The 22482-nt window shown below is 36.5% G+C and overlaps 1 protein-coding gene across 1 annotated transcript in view; it reads left to right on the forward strand.

Annotated features, from left to right (window-relative positions):
* The window catches only part of LOC124804922 (epoxide hydrolase 3-like), a 108308-nt gene extending 102856 nt beyond the window's left edge, over positions 1-5452 (forward strand). The window contains exon 6 of the mRNA XM_047265298.1: positions 5050-5452. Coding sequence (XP_047121254.1) covers positions 5050-5336 — 287 coding nt within the window. The 3' untranslated portion in view covers positions 5337-5452. The remainder of the gene's footprint in view (positions 1-5049) is intronic.
* Positions 5453-22482: the final 17030 nt, after the last annotated feature.

Consider the following 22482-nt stretch of genomic DNA (forward strand, 5'->3'; position numbering starts at 1 on the left):
ATTATTTTTGAGAAACCTGACAACATTGATAAAGGCCTAAAGTTACTAACATCATATTTATCACCATTCTTGTAAAGTGGCTTTATAGTAGACATTTTAAGTTTTGATGGGAACACCCCTGTCTTAAAAGATTCATTTATAATTTCAGTGAGATGCGAGGCTATGTTTCTTGCACTTTGCTTAATGACTTTGTCAGGAATCCCATCACACCCACATGACATTTTATTTTTTAACTTATTTATAGCATTTAGTACCTCTGAATCAGATACTGGATAAAGGAACATTGTCATGTCATTCATGGGGATTTTTACCTTGCTATTGGAATTGCATTTAGTTTTAATTAAATTTATGGCTATATTTGTGAAATGTTCATTAAATATGTTGGCAATCTGAAGTGGGTCCTTAACAGTTTTACCCCCACTTTTAATGACAAAGCTGTTATCTTTTCTTCATTTTGTTGTTACCTTTCTCAATATAGGTATCATTATCAAGCTTCTTAGCTGCAATTATTACTTTCTTGTACAGGCTTCTATAACATTTCACATGTGCTTTCAGTACTACATTCTTCCTGGCTGATTTATTTAACTTTCTGAGAGTGTCTGATGACTTTTTAATCCCCTGTGTAACCCATGTTTTGGTTTTATGTTTAGTTTTGACTCTTTTTATAGGAAAGGCAACATTGAAGCAGTGTTTGTAGCTTTCAAGAAATGAGTCAAACTTTCTGTTGACATCATCACTTGATTCACTACCCCAGTTGTTATTTTCCAGAATGTAATTAAAAATTCTTATGCTGTCATCATTTATAAATCTCCTTTCTCTGTAATTGTTATTGATAACAGGGTCCTTGTAAGATGTGACATTTAAACTCAATTTAATACCCTTGTGATCCGAGAAACCAGTGTCAATTACTTCAGTGTTATATTCACACTTGTCCTTGTTTATAAATACTTGATCTATTATAGTTTCAGACATATTTCCGCATCTGGTAACTTCATTTACAGTTGCGATCATATTATGACACAAAAACAGATTGCACAGTTGCTGTTGTTTACTACAATCATTCTTAAAGTTAACATTAAAATCACCAAGAACAATTACATTACGTTTAAGTTCATTCAGCAGTCCCTCAAGGTTTTCCATAAAAATGGCAAAGTTGCCCAGTGGTGATCGGTACAAACACACAATAGTAATTTTTAATTTGGTTAGCTCACATATACTGTATTCAAAATCTTTTTCTATGCATTTTAGTTTACATTTAATTTCTTTTGATTCTACCCCTGTCCTAACATAAATACATGTCCCACCCCCTTTATGGTTGATTCTACAAAATTTGCCTATCATTTCAAAATTTGGAATAATTATTCTGTCATTATTCATCCTACCTATGAGCCCACAGGCAGGTTTCCAGGACAGCAAAAAAATGAGGAGCTGGAAGAAAGGAAAATTCATACAGAATTTAAATCTCCTTTGTCTCACTATATCTGTTAGCTTTTCAATTTTCAGTCACAGTTCTGTATTAGATCTTAATCTGTATTCTGACTCACTGCTGCTTTTTGGTCCTAGTATCATTCTTAGAATTCCTCTTTCAGTTCTTTCTAATTTTTTTGAGCACTCCCTTCATAGCCAGATTAAGAGATTCTGTTGCATACAGTGTTTCTGGTCTGACCACTGTTTCATAATGTTTCAGTTTTGTGATCCAGTATAATGGTTTTTTAGCATAGATGTTTCTTGTTATTTGAAAGGCCCTCTCCATTTTATGTATTCTAATATATATTGCTGTCTCTTCCTTTATGTTGTTTGATATCCATAACAGACTACTACAGCTATTGTATTGTTATTTACTTTAAGCTTTTGAGACACTACTGATATTTGTGGTTAACTGTTTTTTTCAGACGATATTTTTGTTCCACTTTTTCTGTATGATGTAGTTCTGTGATATATCATCTGTAAATGCTAGACAGTCAACAGAGATTTTTTTTGTCCTACTTCCTAATTGTATACCCTTAATATTTATGGCCGTCCTCAATTCTCTATTTTCTTTAATGCACTGTTAAAAAGTAGGGGTGAAAGCCCATCGCCATGTTTTACTCCAGATTTTATTTCAAAAGTTTCCAACAATCTCCCATAAATTTTACTTTTGATGTTGGGTTGGTTAAAGTTGCTTTAGTCCAATCTTTTTTCAAATTTAGAGTAGTGTATTTCTATCAATAAAAGTGTACACCTTTTTAAAATCTACAAATGCTATCAATATTTAAACTAACTGATACTTTTAGTAAATGACTCCCATTCATAGCATCACCTAACTATTTAAATCTTAGATGTCATTCATTATATGTCTTATAGCTAACCCCAACTATTATTGTAATATCTAAGGTCTAGTTACTCAAGCAGTAGCTTTTCCTGACTTCTTGATGACCAATACTTCTTTTTAAATTTATCTTGAAAGTCACTCCAGGAAGAGAATTTTTCCAGATGAGCTGTTCCCCTTTTAAATAATCAAGGATAATGTCAATGTTCTTGAAGTTATCCCAACAGTTATGCAAGGATTTAGAAAATACACTCAAAATGTAATTAGGATTAACACTCTCTTCTGGTGTAAAGTTAGGAAACTGTGTGGATAGATTGATTATGCTTTCTATGTGCAATTCCATACTGTTAAAGTGGAAATCCATAATTATGATTAAGTCTCTTTTTACTAACTTTGTCCTTCTTTTTAGCAAATTCATCCTTGATCTTTTGTAACTCCACCTCCATTCTATCTGTCTCAGCTAATGAATAAGTTGTACTGAGAGATGATTCAGTCTTTTCTTGTACTTTTTGTTCCTTTAAACCCCCAATGTGCTGCTCCACAGTTAAGAGACTGGAACCTGATACTGTAGTCACATCAGAATCTTTATTCTGCTGTAGTACATTTTAACTTATTATAGTGTCTGAGATTTATTTATTTATTCTTTGCCCATGGACTCCAGCTGACAATCCAGCTGAGAGTATTGGGTGTGTCATACAATAGGCTATTAACATCAGACTTGATTTCATTACATATAAATGAAACAAATAATTAAACAGAAATAGTCTATAAGCATACAAAGGTATTACATGTTTCACATTATATATACACACAAATGCAAACAACATACAGAAATAATACTTTTTAAAGGTACATTTCAGTAATGATATAACATATTCAAACACCATCTTAGCATTCACTCAAACTGTATATACATTTCTCTGTAACGTATAGTTTCAAATGATTTTTAAAACATTTTAGGTCTGTTTCTTTTTTAATGATTTCGGGGAGTTTATTAAAAAACTTTTGCTTGCTTCTTCAGGGGCAGTTATAGACAGCTTTAGATTTCTGTTTCTCATGTAGTAATTTTCATTTCCTCTTGTACCGTGTTTGTGTACATCTTTATTTAGAAGGTGTTTATCGTTTGACCTTACCGCCATTATGCTTTGGTAAATGTACAGTGAATATACTGTCATAATATTATAGTGTACAAAAGCCACCATTCTCGGTGACCAAGTACTGTACTTCGTTTTGCATCTTCATGATGAGTACACTATAGACTCTCCATCTCCCAATATGACACCATAATGCTGCATGCATGAATTCTTGGTTTGATAAACACTCAGGCACACTATCACACCACGACCGTGCCACTAAACCAAGTGATCTTAATCCCATATAAAATAACTGCGACATTTGGAGGAGTGGGTGATAGCAGCCAATGTCACAGCAATGTGGTAGGTCTACTTGATATAATCAGACCAGAAAGACCATCATCTGACACAAAACACACACTTCTTTTTTAAAAAAAAGTCTCTGGTTGCTTGCCAGATTGTGGCCTCTACAGCCAGAAACTGTGGTCAAATGGTCATTATTCCATACTGGATTTTCCATTGTTTGAAACTTAAGTACTCTCTTCATTAGTGAATAAAGGTCATTATCAAGGAAAGTGCCGATTTTACATGGTATTAGTGTGATATGCCTTGGCGGCTAGTGGGGGGCTAATTTTCTTTGGTAAACTTATTTTTGTGTCTTATATTTATATTGTATAAATCAGTTTAAATCAAAATTATGTTCGTTATTAGCCCATTAGGGATTAAAGGTGTTGCTAAGCAAGCTCAAGAATTTGAGATGTTTAAGGGGCCTGTGCAGCCTGTGTAGTTATACATTTAACTCATTGCACACATTTCTTACATTTGCTGAATAAATACTTACATACTGGGATTGTTCCATAAGATGATTCCATACAGGGGGTATAAATATTTATAATTTGCTGTCACTCTTTACTTAATGTTACAATGAGTGATACTTTAAGAACAAAATCTTCCAAATTAACTGACTGAACAACAAGGAATTTACATACAGCGTTGCATTCCATTTCATTTAATGTATGACCATTAATCTCCATTATTGGTAGCAGCAGGTCAGTTTACCTTGACTGTCTATTAATTGCAGAATATGATAGCTTCCCAAATATAATTTTCTCATGAAAACAACTGAATTACCTGGCATGAATACAATATTACTATGACAGATTAATTTTTCATGATTAGTTCTACTAGGTATTTGTCAGGTAATAAATGGTATTGTCTGTAGGAAATCCTTTCCCAAAATTATACTAATAAGTACTTTAAAATGGAGGTCCTTGAAAGAAAACAGCAAATTTGTGCAATTAAGTCAGAACAGAATGAAATAAAGGGTGTATTTAAGTGTACAAAGTCAAGGGAGGCTAATGTTATGCAAAGTATGAACTCCAGAGGAAGAAATTAATGAATGTGTTTCTAAAAATCAAACATGTGATGTGTAATTGTGTGCAGGCATGTGAACGAAACCATAACCCCTGTTATGACTGATAAACTTCTTCATTTCTATTGCAAACTTTAATATTTGATTAGCATGAAGACTTTTGTGACTTTTTGTTAGTTAAATGTTGTTGGCACACTTTTATATTCGTTATTAGAACTCAAGAACTCCTTGATCTTGTTGTCTTAACAGTACTAAAAGCTTTAAAATTGTTATTAATTTTATGATTATCATTACAGGTGGTTTCACAGCTCCGATAAACTATTACAGAGCATCAATGCGGAAGAGAACTACCAGTGAACCGCAACCAAAACGAGCGGAACCAAGATTTGATCTTCCTGTTGGACTATTTCTATTTGCAGAAAATGACAGGTACTTGGAAGGAGAATCATTACTAAAAACTGCAAAGTCATGGATTCCAAATCTGAAGACTCAAATTGTCAGTGGAGGAAACCACTTTGTCCAGCAGTCAGTACCAACACAACTCAATCATGTTATGAGGGAGTTCTTGAAAAGTTCCTCTTGAACTAATTGGAAAAATACTTTTAAGTTTGAGACAAGTGATTTATATTACATGAGAATATGTTGTATTCAGCTTGTTATTTTTGTAAAAAAATAAAAATTCTTGGTTGTTGCAGTACATACAGTGTCTTGTCTGTTTGTACTTATGGATGCCAACTGTTCCACGTTCTTCTCCCCTTTCTCTGTTATGTTACCTTAAGATGAAGTTGGTTAATAAAGTGCACATTTCGTACTCCTAAGTAATAGATGAAACAAACAATAAGAAAAGATATTTGGAGAAAGAAAGAGAGTTACATATTAATGGTATAGCTGTGGCAACAAAAAATGGACCCTATTAATGCTTTTGCTGCTGTAGGCCTCTGTACATGCCCTGCCACACTGTTTGCCAGATGCTGTGGACATATATAAGTGAGCTGCTTTGGTTATCCTACTGTGTTCTGGAGGTCTGTATACATCTTGAGTTGCTGACCTCATTGCTGCAGACAAGTGAATAAAAAAGTTTTGAGTATTTACCATACAATATATGTGCCCTATTGTGTGCCTTATTGTGCTCAGGAGAAACTCAGCCCTAATATCATACATTGGAACCCTTGTAGTCTTAAAAACAATCAGTCTTGTAGGGTGACACGTCCATCAAGCGTTCAACAATTCAAACTCACATTCAAATTAATTCAGCAGAACTTTCAAAGTCTTAGCAATAAGCACAATGAGTTGGATACCACTGCAGCAATTGATAACCCTGATGTTTTATTTATGAGCTCATCTGTGTACCAGCGTGTAAGCCACTCTCCATGATCTTTTGCTCTGCCTTCAGTAGAAAAGAGAAACATGGTGGTGTGGTAGCTATCTTTGCAGCCAGCAGTAGTAATTATAATGTAATAGATGCAAGTGCTTTCACCATTGATGGTGTAATAGAACTAGCAGCAGTTAATTACAAGTGGAGGAAAGAGAACTTAATTATTATAGGCCTATACAGACCTCCATCTGGTAGCCTAGGTATTTTCTTTGATGTTCTTAATGACCTGCTTATTGACATTGACAGTAAACACTGCAATAAAAGTGGCTGGGTTAACATAATACTAACTGGAGATATAAACATTGACTTGCTGTCCAATGACTCTATATCTAAAAAACTAATGCTACTAGCTCAATTTAACTTAACATTTCTGATAAATGAGGCCACTAGAGAGGTCAATAGTATAAAATCATGCATTGAAAACATTATAACTAATATGTCCCACTTTACATGCAGTGCATCAGTTCTGAAACTTGCCACCTCTGAGCACCCAAGAGAAACAATATGTGACAAAAAAATTACCAATGATGACAATGTTAAAAATCTCAACAGTTTTCTGAAAAGCTTACAATGGGGTGAAAAAAACAGCATTACTTTCAGTGAATTTGCATCAGATTTTTATTATTGCTTCAATGTCTCATGCCCAGAAATGACCTTTACAGTAAATGACTGCAAAAAGATACAAAAAAATAACTGGATAAATCCTGAGGTAAAAACAGCAAAAGAGAAAGTTAGCCTTTTCCAATATGCAATGGTAAATAATAACAATAATAATAGACTAAATGTAGAATTTAAAAACTATCATGATTACTATAAAAATCTGCTGCTAGAAACTAAATGTAAATATGTAGCCACAATGTTAAGAAACTCTACTAACACTGGTTTAGCTGTTTGGAAAGTAATAAATAGCTTTAGGGATTGTAGGGACAGATCAACTAGTGATTTTACTATAAACTGTAAAGGGCATATCATGAAATGTCAATGTCAGATTGCAAATGTTTTTAATGAGTACTTCTCTTCTGTTGGAAAATCTGTCAATGACCATTTTAAGAATCTTCAGTATAGATATAAGGACATTCCAATCAAACAAAGCATATACTTGGCTCCAACCAATAGCAAGGAAATCAAAAACATAGTAAGGTCATTAAAAATTACAAAATCAGCAGGCTATGATGAATTGTCTATCAGTACACTGAAAAGATGGATAGACAACATATCTGATGCCATGCTCACAGTAGTAAATGATGTAATTGCATCAAGTTGTTTCCCAGATAGTCTAAAGATAGTACAAGTAACCCTGATTTACAAGGAAAGTGATAAATCTAAAATTTAAAACTACTGCCCCATCTCAATCTTACCTGCATTTTCTAAGGTAGTTGACAAAGTTATTTATACCAGACTAAAGGCATTCCTGAGTCAACACAATTTAATATTTGAAATTCAGAATGGCTATATGAAAAACAAATCAACTTCAGTAGCCTCAGCATAATTAATAGACAAAATAATAACTGCCATAGAGAACAAGGAGTATGTAACTGGAGTGTTCCTTGATCTGGAAAAAGCTTTTGCTTGTGTCAAAATCACCATATTACTTGATAAGCTGTGGAACCTGGGTATTAGAGGAACTGGCTATGAGCTAATAAAATCGTATATGAGCAATAGAAAACAATTTGGCCTGCTTAAAACAAACAATGGGTCTTTCAAATTTATATTACTGATATCAAATATGGAGTGCCTCAAGGTGCTGTCTTGGGACCCCTTCTTTTCTTGATTTATGTTAATGATGTAAAGTATTGTTCTCCTAACTGTAAAAAAATATTGTATGTAAATGATACATCAATTGTGTGTAAACAAGAAGACTATGACAGTCTGGAGGTGCTGTGCAACAGTGTAACTAATGAAATAGTCAAGTATTTTAACAAAAGCCATCTAAATGTAAGTGCTTCAAAGACTGCAATGATGGAATTAAACACAAGGAAACAAATAGAATTTGGCATGAAATTATCCATAGGAAATGACATTGTAAAAAAGGAAAAATGGACAAAGTTCTTTGGAATTACAATCCGGGACAACCTCAGATGGGGCTTGCATATCGATTCCTTAGCTTGTAAGCTGTCGAAGAATGTATTTGCTATAAATATGATCAGCAAATATTGTAAGGATATGGGTGTACTAAAAGCTGCTTATCATGCCCTATTCTCATCAAATTTAAACTATGCCGTAGAAATGTGGGGTGCAACAACTCAAGCCAACCTAAGCACATTATTAATACTACAGAAAAAATTTATCAGAATTATTTGTGGTGCCAAACCTAGAGAATCGTGTCGGAATCTGTTCCCAAAATTAGGTGTGCTTACCATTTTAGGTGTATACATATGGAAAGTTATATTGCTCGTGAAAGCAATAAATCCAAATTTCAACTGTGACCTGCATCAGTATGATACAAGACAAAAGTTCAGATATCATGTAAATAGCCACAGAACAGCTTTATAGGAAAAATGCACTTTATGCTGGGCTCAAGCTAGCCAATGCCCTACCAAAAAGTACCAAAAAGTCCCTTCCTACTAACAAATGAAAGATTAACTAAAAAGAAGTGAAAACCCTTTTCATTCCCTAGACGAGTACTATATCTATATGAAAAGTGCTTCGTAAGTATGTCAATGTCATAGTTTTAAGTAACCTACAACTAATATAATGTTGATAACAACAGTATTGGTAATATTGTGATTGTATACTACCAAATGTAAAATGCATCAAAATGTAAAATTTATTAATACAAACAAATCTTTAGTTTGTAATTTATAAACTGACTCATTCAGAAGAATAATGTGTATGATGTCCTGAAACTGTATTATTTCTAGGGATTGTATATGATTATTCGATGTTGAATAAATATTATTATTATTATTATTATTATTGTTTATTATTTGCAAAGGATCTCATTTTGAGTCATTTGAGATATGACATTTATTATTGCCACATGATTCACAAAGCTCAAGTACATGAATGGGCTTGTCAGTGTGACCATCCTTCAGATATAAAAAGCCATAGCTCAAAAACAAAGTAAGATATTGTTCTCCTCTCAATTTTAAATGACATTTTGGTATCTTATCTACTTTTCATTCCAAGCAATTGATGAGCTAAAGTCAACCATATGCAAAGTTTACCCAATGTGTTTAACCTTTCCAAAATCTTTAAAATTTCACACTATGTTTTGCTTAATTTTATGCAGTGCAGTAGGTATCATGGGTAACAAAAATAAATTCAGTTCTTTATTGAGGGAAGATGTAAGACTGTAAGATGTGCAAAAATCAAATTTTTCATGTAATGTTTTTTAAAAAATCGGATGATACGTATTTCATATTGGCCAAAAGAGTGTCTCTCAGCACATGCACTAGCATTTGGTGAGCAGTACAACCATAACAAAAGATGCCTCAGCATAGGAGGCAGGGAGTGTATCTGTATCAGTGAAAGGGTTAATATCTTCACTCTTCAAGTTTAGAAATATCATTTACTGAACCTGAAAGTGAGTTATCCACTTCTGTCAGATCCTCAGTTTTGACATCATCTTAAGGATTTTCTTGAACTATACCCAAAGCTTCAGCTGCCCAGAGTATAGTATGCTTGGTGTTGGTGACCTACATCTGTTCTTGTGAAGGTATGTCATCACTATGATTCACAAGCAGCTTTGAGTAATGTCATTTAATGGTTTCAGTTACTCATTGATCCATGGGGTGTACTTCTCAATTATCATCTCACTTTTTAACTAAGTTTCTGGTGTGTGTGATTAAACGTTGTCCAACAATAGAAGAACCATCTATGGACACCCCTTAGACATAAGATATTTAAGAACAAATATGTTGTAAAACCTATTATGAAAGAGATCTGCTGACATCCTCACACTTTGGTAATTTTTTCCTCACACTTCAATAATTTTTATAGTACACAGGGAAAGTTTCAAGAGAAATTTTATCGAATGTACTTGACTTGACAGATGTCTTACCATAAGTGGTAAACAGTGATCGCACAAAACATTAATGCATGCCTTTACTGTCAATCACTCTTTGTTCTTTAACACCTGCTATACTCATGATATTTCATGACAGTAATATGTTGCTAGTGACATTTTAACACGTTCCAGTTGGGCCACAGTGACTGCTGCAGTACTTTTTCCACTTGTGTGGCTCATACTTACTAGATGGAGGAGGAAAATATATTATGGTCTGTTTTAGAAATACTGTCATTGATTTCAAAACAATTATCATCAATTTTGGAAACAGATTTTTTCACGCAGCCTCAGAATTTTTTCATCAGTCAAACTTTCCCCCATTTTATGACAAACTTTTGCGGTCAAGACAACTACAGAAGCACACTGCAACAAATGTGCAGGAACTGACCTTGTGTGTAATATATTTTTTCAAGTCACGTAGCACTTTTTGGAAGCAGGATCATCCATTTGCCAGCTCTCCAAAAGTACTAAAAGACCCAAAAACTGACTTCAAGCCGTAACTGCTCAGAAATAGTACATCACAAAATAGCAATCAGGAAAGGTGCACTCAGAGATTCTTCGAGTGCTGACTGTTAGGAAAATTACAACATGACCTTAATTTCTACCGGCAATGACTGGAATGTGTTAAAGGTTAAACCTGTTTGTTGTGCACTGTGTGGCTGATAAAGTGTGTAACCATTTTTCTTTTCCAGATCGTGGCATTTTTGACTAAACAGAACAGCTGCTGTGTTGTCTGCTGATAAGTTTTTGCACAAATTCTAACTGCCATATCCCATCACCCTTCACCATGCCAATAATTTTTGTAAAGCACTAAACTTTCCAGATGCCACTTACACATTATTCATAATTATGGGATCTGAAGTGCACATACTTCTATTACACTGCTTTCCAAACCAAGTGTGAATGGCTTATCTGTTTCCAGGCAAGTCAGCTGTCTATTAATTTTTATCATGGAAAATGGATGAGAACTGTTCCACAAATTTCTTTTTTTCCATAACCATTGGTTTGAATAGCTTCAGCAAACATACTACCAACTCAATAGTTTCTTACCATAAGTTTTGTTGCTTCTAATTTCATTCCAAGTGAAAACAGTGCACCCCGCAATTTACACTTGTGTTTTTCCTGAACACAATGTTTGATAGAGCATGGTTTTAACACTGACAGACAACTAAAACTGTATCACAGAAGACAATAATGCTGGTGTTTTCTGGATTGAGTCATCAACTCTTGAAGAGAACAGCTGCAGGACTGTCAAGGTAGCACTAGAAATTAAAGCCAGTTGTTATTAATTGTATCTACAACTGAACTGGAATGACTGTGATGACAAATTCTTTTGAGCTCTCATCTCTTATATCACTCAGATAACTGAATCAGGTTAACTAATTCTCAAGAAAACGTTAGAACCCCAAAATTACTCACTCCTACATCATATAATTGGAAGCTTGTTTGTCCTAGAAAGATCAGTTACTGAAATATTCATGGAGATTAATAAATGGTTCCTAGCCAATTCTTTGTCACTAAACCTTGAAACTTGCGTGCCGTTTAGGACATGTAAGAGTTTTCCCACCAGTATATGCCTAAAATATAAGGACAAATAGATAGAAGAAGTTGACAGTGTTATATTCTTGGGATTGCAGTTTGATAATAAATTCAACTCAGAGGAGCATACGACAGAACCACTGAAGCACCTAAGCAAATCTCTATTTGCAGTGCAAATGCTGACAGGCGTAGATCACATAAAAATTTAAAAAATCTGGCATATTATGCTTAATTTCATTCCATAATGTTATACAGGATTCTTTTTTGCTGTAATGGAAAGCCAAGCTAAAGTTCTCCAGGTCCAAAGTTATATAATAATAATTATTTGTAATGTGAACTCAAGAAAATCCTGCAGAGGCCTGTTTAAGGAACTAAGAATACTAGATATTGCTTCTTCATACATTTATTTCTTAATGAAATTTTTCATTAAAAATGTAGCCCTTTCAAACCAACAGCTCAGTTCACAGAACCAATACTAGTACTAAGAATAATCTTCACAAATGTTTGAAGCCACTAACTTTGGGCCAGAAGATGTCCATTATTCAGGAGCACACATTTTATATAACTTGTCACCAGCCATAAAATGTTTAGTTACTAATAAAGTTCAGTTTAAGAGGAGCCTAAAGGATTTATTGGTGGCCAACTCTTTCTGCTCAGTTAATGAATTTCTTAGTAGAACTAACTGATGTGTATATGTTACTAGTAATATCAAGTAAGGTGGGTATTAGTACAATCTGACTTCTGTACAAATTCAGTGCAGTAATGCAATTGTTGTAAATAATTGTTGTAAAATTATTTTTCTATTGATCGATGCATGGTTATTACAGCTTAAAAAGAATCAGTGCATTGAACATTTACATATTTTGTGACAAGTTATTTAACTGTTCATTACAAATATGTTAAGATATGTTTACTGATTCCACAACCATGCAGTTCATTTCACCTGGGACCCGTGGAAGGTACATTAGCACATTTTTCTCTTTGTAAATATTTATTGTGTATTGTTGTTTTACTGACATGTTCAACATACAGGACGATCACCTCACTATGGAACTATTGGAATGAAAAGTACATGTAGTGTAACCTAATCCAACCCTCTAGCAGATTAAAACTGTGTGAAACTGATACTTAAACCCAGAACCTTTTCCTTTTGTGGGCAAGTGCTCTACCACCTGAGCTACCCAAGCAGAGCTCACAACCCATCCTCATGGCTTTACTTCTGCCACTCCTACATTCCAAGCTTCATGGAAGTTCTCCTGTGAACGAATATTGAGGAAACATGGCTTACAGGACAATCATATTTTTGTACTTTCATATATTTGTGGTACATGAAGTTCAGAACTCAGATATCAGTCCCCCAGAGCAGTTCAATGCAACTCTCAAAAATCCTCAAGAAAATTGACCTTGATGTTTTCTGAGTGGCCTTAATACTCTAAAATATTGTTGATTTTTCAGCAGGCATCGTGGTTATGTGGTAGGAAGGTTGACTCCCATGTGGGGTGGGGCTTTGGTTCGATATCCAGTGATGTAAATTTTTAAACAACACCTTCATACGAAAATTTCGTGGAAGTGTGAAATACATAAAGATGAAATAAAATTTTAATTTTAATTTTTTAATTTAAATACTCATTTAATAAAAGATCGATAATTAACACAATGACTGCCGCTGGCTGCTGGGATCAGACCAGGTAAGCAGCAATCAACATATTAAGAAATAATATTGGCAACGAAAACAAGATTTGTGTGTGTAATGTGTAATTAGAAATTAAAAGATGAGAGTTTTTCTTAAAATGCCTATTAGATATTGACGGTAGGCAATGTAAACCTCCTAACTCCATTGTCTGTGAAAACTCATAATTCCAGTAACTAGTAACATATCAATTTACACTGTCAAGCCTCAATATATCGAATTTGTAGAGAAGGCAAAATTTATTCAATATGTCGAGGGTTCAATAATATGCTGTTTCCATGTGTGGAGGGGTGGAGTTTCTGGGTAGGGGGGAGGGACGGGGATTTTGGGGGGGGGGGGGGGGGGGGGGGGAAAGAGTACAACCTAGGTTTTTTTTTGTGATAGTACTGTGATTTTTTTCACATTTGTGCAATATAAGGCCTCGTTTCGTTTTGGCAATATAATAAAGAAACCAAGTTAGATTATTACGCATGTTGTTTTATTTCTTCTGAAACTGATAACAATTTATAAGTTTAAATTAAAATACTTTCATCATAAAAACATTAAATACAGTAAAGATTATGCAGTATATTCATAAAAATTTCCAGGAATCATTGGCTTTAAAAGTTATCCATAATTTTGGCTTGCTTTAAACTTTTGATCACCCATGAATCTATTTTATTGTCTATGATTACGATGTCTGAGAACACCCTGTCCTTTACCTCCTCACACTTCTCCATCTACACTACAATTGTGTCGAGAGCCACTTTGGCCTGCAAGGCATCACCCTCCACCTCTTCCCATTTGTCTTCATCATTGTGGCCGCCTTCTTTCTTGTTTGGATCCTGCTATTGCGACATCATTGTCCACATCCATGAAATCTTCAAAACAAACGTGAGCGGTGTTCACCACTTTCATCCAGTTGGACCAGAGGATACTGATGGGGTGTCTCCTGCAAGCAGTGTATAAAATAAAATGTCTAACCAAATTCCCAGTGTCAGAATCAATCTAAGATTTTACATGCTTAAGTATTGAACCCACCAACTGCTCATTTTCATCTGTCATGGAAAATCCACATTTGGAAATAATTGTCAATTCTTCTCTCCTCCTTGTTTCTCCATGCTTTATCCAGCATTCTGATAGCATCTATAATGTTGATAGTTGTACAGTTGTCATCGTCAATATTGTGGACTGTCATACAGACCACTTCATAGCTATAATTTTCTTTGATATTTTTGATTATTCCTTGACCAATTTTGATGTATTGTTAGGTTGTAAAAATTGTGCTGTAATGGATTTTAACAGGGGAATAGCATTTTGTGAACTGCAGTTGTCCACAAACAACACAACTTTTCGATTTTCAAGAGTCATTTTACCCAGCTGGAAAACATTTCTGTAGTCATTCATGCTTTCTTGTTCGCAGTGTACCCCACAGCGAATGACTTACACCCAGAAAAACATCACAGTTCTGTGCCAGTCATATTTGCTGCTGACAGAACAGTAACATGATCTTTGCTTAGCTTGCCCGTGTGACATTTTTATCCTCAGAAAGTCAAAGGTTTGTCTGGAAGACATTTGTGAAAAAGTCCAAGTTCATCTGCATTAAAAATGTAAACATGTTTCTAATCTTGAAAGATTCTCTGCAATTATGATTTACACTCATAATAAATTTTGTTATGTACACTGATACTTTGCCCATTCACCTTTTGGAAAACAATACTGTGTCTTTTCTTGAAATTTTATAAATATCTGTTACTCACAAAACATGTCTCAATGCTGCTGCAAAATAATCTGCTTTTTCTTTAAAAATAAGTCCACCAATGTTCATATTATTGTTCCTCTGTTGTCGGAACCACAACACTAAACACTGTTCTAAATCTGGAAACTTAGCCTTTTGTTGTCATTTCCGATCTGCCCATTCATCCGTGGTAATCATACAGTCTTCATTCTTGATTATTGTCGACAATGTTCTTGCCGGATTCCCATACTCTGCAGCTGTGTCCTTCTTTATCTTTACTGCTGCTTTCACTTCATCAGTTAGCTTTTGCTTTTCGGCAACTGTCAGACATTTCTGTTTAGAGCCCACAGTTGATGCTTACAGCTCACTCTCAGTCAGAACAAACACTGCCTCAAATCACACCAAATGGAAGGTGCGTGAACTGCAATACAATGTAGATCTTACTGACATGTCAAAGCAGAAAGGGGAGGGCTGGGATTCCCCTATTTGCATGCACTCCAATATTGAGAGCTCCATACAAAAGACTTTGATATGTAGAGGCGACTTCAATAGAAAGAGTTTTTGTCCACTGAACTTCAATATATAGAGGTAAAATCTGCCTTTCTTCAGCCTCCCAAAAACTTCCATATAATGGCGGGTTTTCTTTGAAATATCAAGATTTTTGACTTCTATGGGAAGGGAATGAGGGGGAAAATTCCATATAGACAGGTCTTTGATATATCGAGGTTCGATATGTAGAGGTTTGACTGTATTATTTTGTAAGAAACCATTTTTCATCCACCTGTAAAATTCAATGAAATGGAGTTGTTAGGTTTTCATTGCCTATGTTGATGTGTGTTAGTTAGCATATGTTTGACAAATTTTGTTTTTAAACAATGTAGATATTTGAACTGAACAAAAAAATTGACTGACATGAGACTCGGACCAGCAATTACTAGGCTTTCAGGCTGTACCACTTTCTATTTTACACTTCTTGGAGATGCTCATGGAACCCCTATCTTTCTTTATAAATTTACATGTGCTGAGAATTGAGGAGAATTGATCCCATGTCTTCCATGTGACAGTTTGCAGTTGAGCGTTCTACCAGAATGTCACACTGCCTGTCTAAAAAGTGTCCCTACCTTATGGTATTAAACACAATCAAGAAACGTAAAAGTTGATTTTGTTGAGAATTTTTGAGGGTTGCATTTTTTTTTGGTCATCAGCCTACTGACTGGTTTGATACGGCCCGCCACAAATTCCTTTCCTGTGCTAACCTCTTCATCTCAGAGTAGCACTTGCAACCTATGTCCTCAATTATTTGCTTGACGTATTCCAATCTCTGTCTTCCTCTACAGTTTTTGCCCTCTACAACTCCCTCTAGTATCATGGAATTCATTCCCTCATGTCTTAGCAGATGTCCTATCATCCTGTCCCTTCTCCTTATCAGTGTTTTCCACATATTCCTTTCCTCTCCGATTCTGTGTAGAACCTCTTCATTCCTTACCTTATCAGTCCACCTTATTTTCAACATTCATCTATAGCACCACATCTCAAATGCTTCGATTCTCTTCTGTTCCGGTTTTCCCACAGTCCATGTTTCACTACCATACAATCCTGTACTCCAGACGTACATCCTCAGAAATTTCTTCCTCAAATTAAGGCCGGTATTTGATATTAGGAGACTTCTCTTGGCCAGAAATGCCTTTTTTGCCATAGTGAGTCTGCTTCTGATGTCCTCCTTGCTCCGTCCGTCATTGGTTATTTTAATGCCTAGGTAGCAGAATTCCTTAACTTCATTGACTTCGTGACCATCAATCCTGATGTTAAGTTTCTCACTGTTCTCATTTCTACTACTTCTCATTACCTTCGTCTTTCTCCGATTTACTCTCAAACCATACCGTGTACTCATTAGACTGTTCATTCTGTTCAGCAGATCATTTAATTCTTCTTCACTTTCACTCAGGATAGCAATGTCACCAGCGAATCGTATCATTGATATCCTTTCACCTTGTATTTTAATTCCACTCCTGATCCTTTCTTTTATTTCCATCATTGCTTCCTCGATGTACAGATTGAAGAGTAGGAGTGAAAGGCTACAGCCTTGTCTTACACTCTTCTTAATACGAGCACTTTGTTCTTGATTGTCCACTCTTATTATTCCCTCTTGGTTGTTGTACATATTGTATATGGCCCGTCTCTCCCTATAGCTTACCCCTACTTTTTTCTGAATCTCGAACAGCTTGCGCCAATTTATATTGTCGAACGCTTTTTCCAGGTCGACAAATCCTATGAAAGTGTCTTGATTTCTCTTTAGCCTTGCTTCCATTATTAGCCGTAACGTCAGAATTGCCTCTCTCGTCCCTTTACTTTTCCTAAAGCCAAACTGATCGTCACCTAGCGCATTCTCAATTTTCTTTTCCATTCTTCTGTATATTATTCCTGTAAGCAGCTTCGATGCATGAGCTGTTAAGCTGATTGTGCGATAATTCTTGCACTTGTCAGCTCTTGCTGTCTTCGGAATTGTGTGGATGATGCTTTTCCGAAAGTCAGATGGTATGTCGCCAGACTCATATATTCTACACACCAATGTGAATAGTCGTTTTGTTGCCACTTCCCCCAATGATTTTAGAAATTCTGATGGAATGTTAGCTATCCCTTCTGCCTTATTTGACCGTAAGTCCTCCAAAGCTCTTTTAAATTCCGATTCTAATACTGAATCCCCTATCTCTTCTAAATCGACTCCTGTTTCTTGTTCTATCACATCAGACAAATCTTCACCCTCATAGAGGCTTTCAATGTATTCTTTCCACCTATCTGCTCTCTGCTCTGCATTTAACAGTGGAATTCCCGTTGCACTCTTAATGTTACCACCGTTGCTTTTAATGTCACCAAAGGTTGTTTAGACTTTCCTGTATGCTGAGTCTGTCCTTCCAACAATCATATCTTTTTCGATGTCTTCACATTTTTCCTGCAGCCATTTTGTCTTAGCTTCCCTGCACTTCCTATTTATTTCATTCCTCAGCGACTTGTATTTCTGTATTCCTGATTTTCCCGGAACATGTTTGTACTTCCTCCTTTCATCAATCAACTGAAGTATTTCTTCTGTTACCCATGGTTTCTTCACAGCTACCTTCTTTGTACCTATGTTTTCCTTCCCAACTTCTGTGATGGCCGTTTTTAGATATGTCCAGTCCTCTTCAACTGTACTGTCTACTGCGCTATTCCTTATGGCTGTATCTATAGCGTTGGAGAACTTCAAACGTATCTCGTCATTCCTTAGTACTTCCGTATCCCACTTCTTTGCATATTGATTCTTCCTTACTAATGTCTTGAACTTCAGCCTACCCTTCATCACTACTATATTGTGATCTGAGTCTCTATCTGCTCCTGGGTACACCTTACAATTCAGTATCTGATTTCGGAATCTCTGTCTGACCATGATGTAATCTAATTGAAATCTTCCCATATCTCCCAGCCTTTTCCAAGTATACCTCCTCCTCTTGTGATTCTTGAACAGGGTATTCGCTATTACTAGCTGAAACTTGTTACAGAACTCAATTAGTCTTTCTCCTCTTTCATTCCTTGTCCCAAGCCCATATTCTCCTGTAACCTTTTCTTCTACTCCTTCCCCTACAACTGCATTCCAGTCGCCCATGACTATTAGATTTTCGTCCCCCTTTACATACTGCATTACCCTTTCAATATCCTCATACACTTTCTCTATCTGTTCATCTTCAGCTTGCGAAGTCGGCACGTATACCTGAACTATCGTTGTCGGTGTTGGTCTGCTGTCGATTCTGGTTGCGTATAACTGCTTGAAAGTCAGATTGCTGTGTGTCTCCTTGTTAGCCACAGCCTGGAGGATGTTTCCAGAATGAATTTTTTCTCTGCATCAGGGCCTGCACTGATACCAAACTTTCTGGCAGGTTAAAACTGTGTGTTGCACTGGAACTCAAACCAAGGACCTTTGCCTTTTGCAGGCAACTGCTCTACTGGCTGAGCTAGATCCCCCACAGATAGACTCTGTCGGGGTGATGGTTGAGTGGTAGTGACCTCATGGTGGAAATTAACAATTCAACAGATGATGACCCAATAACTGACTGATTTGATGACCTGCGTGACTGGACGGCCAGTATTTACATGCCAAAAGGGGTTTGTTGTGGTACTGCTGCTACAAATGTCATGTACATCACATTCCAAAGTGTTCTTCATTTTGATAACTAGCTGGGCACAGATTAGCAGAAGTGGTGGCGCCCAGTGGGTGGCATATCATAATGCTGTACCAGCAGATTGTGGCAAGTGTCGTTTTACTACATTATACCCTCTTACAAAGGTTTGCACCATTACAGATCAATAAAAAGTTCTGAAGCACTTGGAAATCCCTTGACATTAAATCAAGAACAGCGGATGTAGTAATGCAGAACCTTGAGGTACTCCATAACCAATAGACTACACATAAATATCGTATTTTTGTTGCAAAGCTTGCTGTTAAATAAATGAGATAACATAGCTGCAGGCCCTTGAGCACAAACATTCATTCATATCACCTACAAATTGCAAATCAGACATCTGTACCTTTGTATGATCGGATAAAATTGTAGAACAGTCCACATTCATATTTAAGATAAGTCCTAACAACAACTGACAGATCATTAGTGATCGCTTGCAAGTAATAGAAACAGAGTTCACTAGCAAGATACTAGTTCCGAGGGAAGCTTCATTCTGAGTGGCTGTACGTGCAGCAGCCAGGGGACCACATCATGTGGAGTACTGTGACACAGTGCAGAGAAAGGGCAGTGTACAGCAGAGCATCCTGGCTGGTCTCGGTGAGTTCTGATTGATGATCTATGAGTGTAGCTGGCTCCTCGCCTGGATCTGAGCAAGCAGTTGAATAATACTGCTGGAGGCTGTGCTTGACCTTAAGTATCCAGAAGGCACAAGAATACCTGTGACCTTGTGACATGTGGGCGGTCCTTTTCTCAATAGCAATACCACTGATTTCCTGATGCATTCACTGCACGGAAGTGTGGCTGGTGCCCTGTAGTGGCTCCAATAATAACAAACAGTGTGTTGACGGACTGTTTGTATATAGTATGGTGCCCATAACTTGCAATGGCCTTGTGGTATTAGTAAATCGTCTTGATGAGAGATGTCTGCATGCCACAGGTAGGGAAAAGTGGTGGGCAAAGAGGTTGTACCAACAATCTCTTTCACAACGATGTTATGTAGTTACCTTCCAGTAGCAAACTTAATATTTTGGATGACATCTGACTATTAAAAGGCTAAAATGCTGGAGTATGAACAAATTGTTACTTCACAAACTACATGATTATTTGAAAAATTGCTAGGTTAGATTATGCCACCCATGGTGGACTATAAGTGTTGACAATAATTTTGATTACAGAATGTTTATGATCTATACATTCAGAAAAGTTTATGAAACCATTTTATCCATCTACATTAGGAATAACCTGTTTACGAGCAAAGCTTACATATTGAAAATAATGATCAGTCATGCAAATTTCTTAATTAATAGCATGATCAATTATTGAAGTGCACAAAAATTAGGTTAACAAAAATATACTGTAAAAGGTTTGAATCTAAAAAGCACAAATACAGAATCTGGGATGGAAAATGTGGCTACTTCTGAACTTCAGTGTTAATTGTGCTCTGAGGAAGGCCGTTGCAATTCGGCCGAAATGTCGATTTTAGCTTATTATTGTTGGTAGTTTTTAGCAATGACGCGGCATAATACCCAGAAGAATTTTAATCACTATGACACCGGCCACGGAAGCCTACGTTCTTATATTCAGTGTTAATTATTTCATAAGGTAAGTAGTTCCCTGGTATTTTACTATGTTGTTGGAAAGTTGGAGGCTAGTCTTTGCAATGAATGGTGTCATCACTATCAAATCAATTTATTATCTATTGAGTCTGACCTCAGTAGCCAGAGACAGTAGTCGTGTGTGTGTGTGTGTGTGTGTGTGTGTGTGTGTGTGTGTGTGTGTCTTTTTTTTTCTATAATTCAAAAGAAGCTTTTTTGGCTGAAAGCTTACTTGTCAAGTCTTTCTGTTGTGGCTGTGTGCAACTCAACATCTCCACTATATCCTTTTCATAATATTGTTATTAGCACAAGATGCTTTCACCATTTCAGACAGTACCAGAAGTTTTAATTAGGAATAGTTTATAGTAAACAAGGTTTTAAACAAAACTGATTACATTTTTGTAGTCAGATAATATGAGACTACAACTGTAATAATAAAACAGAATGAAATTAAATCTAATTAAGAACAACATTACATACAGAAAATCAGAGCCAAATTACACTTAGAGGCAGAAAGGAAAAATGGTTGAAAAGGTGCCTTCTGGCACCTAAAACTTTAGAAATTACACACTGTGCATAGCCAACAAATTTCTTGGATAAGAAGAATTTTTACAAATGCTTAATGGTTACAGTTTTACACTTTATATAGTTTATTTTTTGTTTGTTGGCTGCAACAAGTACTTTTACTACAAAACTGTACAGGTAATAATAGTGTTTTTTTTTTTTCATTTTACACTCACAGTACACTTTGCATGCAGTACAAGTACTTTCAAAAGAACATCTGTTCACAACCTCCAGCCGCCCAGGTGTTTAGTTTGTGGGATTTTGGGTTGGGTTGCAGCCCAAGGAAACACACTCATTTCTGTAAGACTCGGTGTGTTTCATTACAGGTGTCCACATTACAAGAAGTCGTACAGCCAACTGAACAAGCAAGATGGTGTGGGCCATTAGGTTACAGAGTCAAAGCACTTGCGATGGTGGAGATATGTCATTCATACTTGTCAATGCCACACAGCCCCCCCCCCCCCACTCCCCCACAGTGCGGATCACGGGGTGAGTGCAGTGAAAGGGGGGCATGTCTGGTGGTGAAAGCAGAGAGGGAGATGGCAGTGATGTCGTGGGGATGTCCATCTCTGGAGGTTGGTGTAGCAGGGACCACACTGGGAGACCAATGTGAAACTCCTGTACATGGTGTGCGTGGATGAGGTGTTGGTCTGCGCATGAGGATGGAGCTGTGTGGGGAGTGACTGTGTCCCTCACATGATCAGCTGGCAAGGTTCGAACTGTAACCATCCCTAGGGGGTTATCATAGCTCAGAGGAGCATGTGGTCAACCCTGTGCGGGAGCAGGCAGGAGCCAGTGTTCGACTGATGAACTGGGTCCCCAGTCGGGTGGGGTGAGTTGTCTTACAGCAGGATGAAGCTGTGGTTGTTGTCAATGAGGACGGTGACGTCCTTCACACCTTTGAGCAGGATGTCAGTCTGCAGAACCACTAGAGGGCGTAGGGGAGAGGAGGTAGAGAGAGAGGGCTAGAACCTGAGGAATGGCTTTGATGGTGATGCAGACGCATGTTTGGGTGAGGGCTACGTCAGC

The sequence above is a fragment of the Schistocerca piceifrons genome, chromosome 7, assembly GCF_021461385.2.
Source record: "Schistocerca piceifrons isolate TAMUIC-IGC-003096 chromosome 7, iqSchPice1.1, whole genome shotgun sequence".
NCBI classification, from domain to species: Eukaryota; Metazoa; Arthropoda; class Insecta; order Orthoptera; family Acrididae; genus Schistocerca; species Schistocerca piceifrons.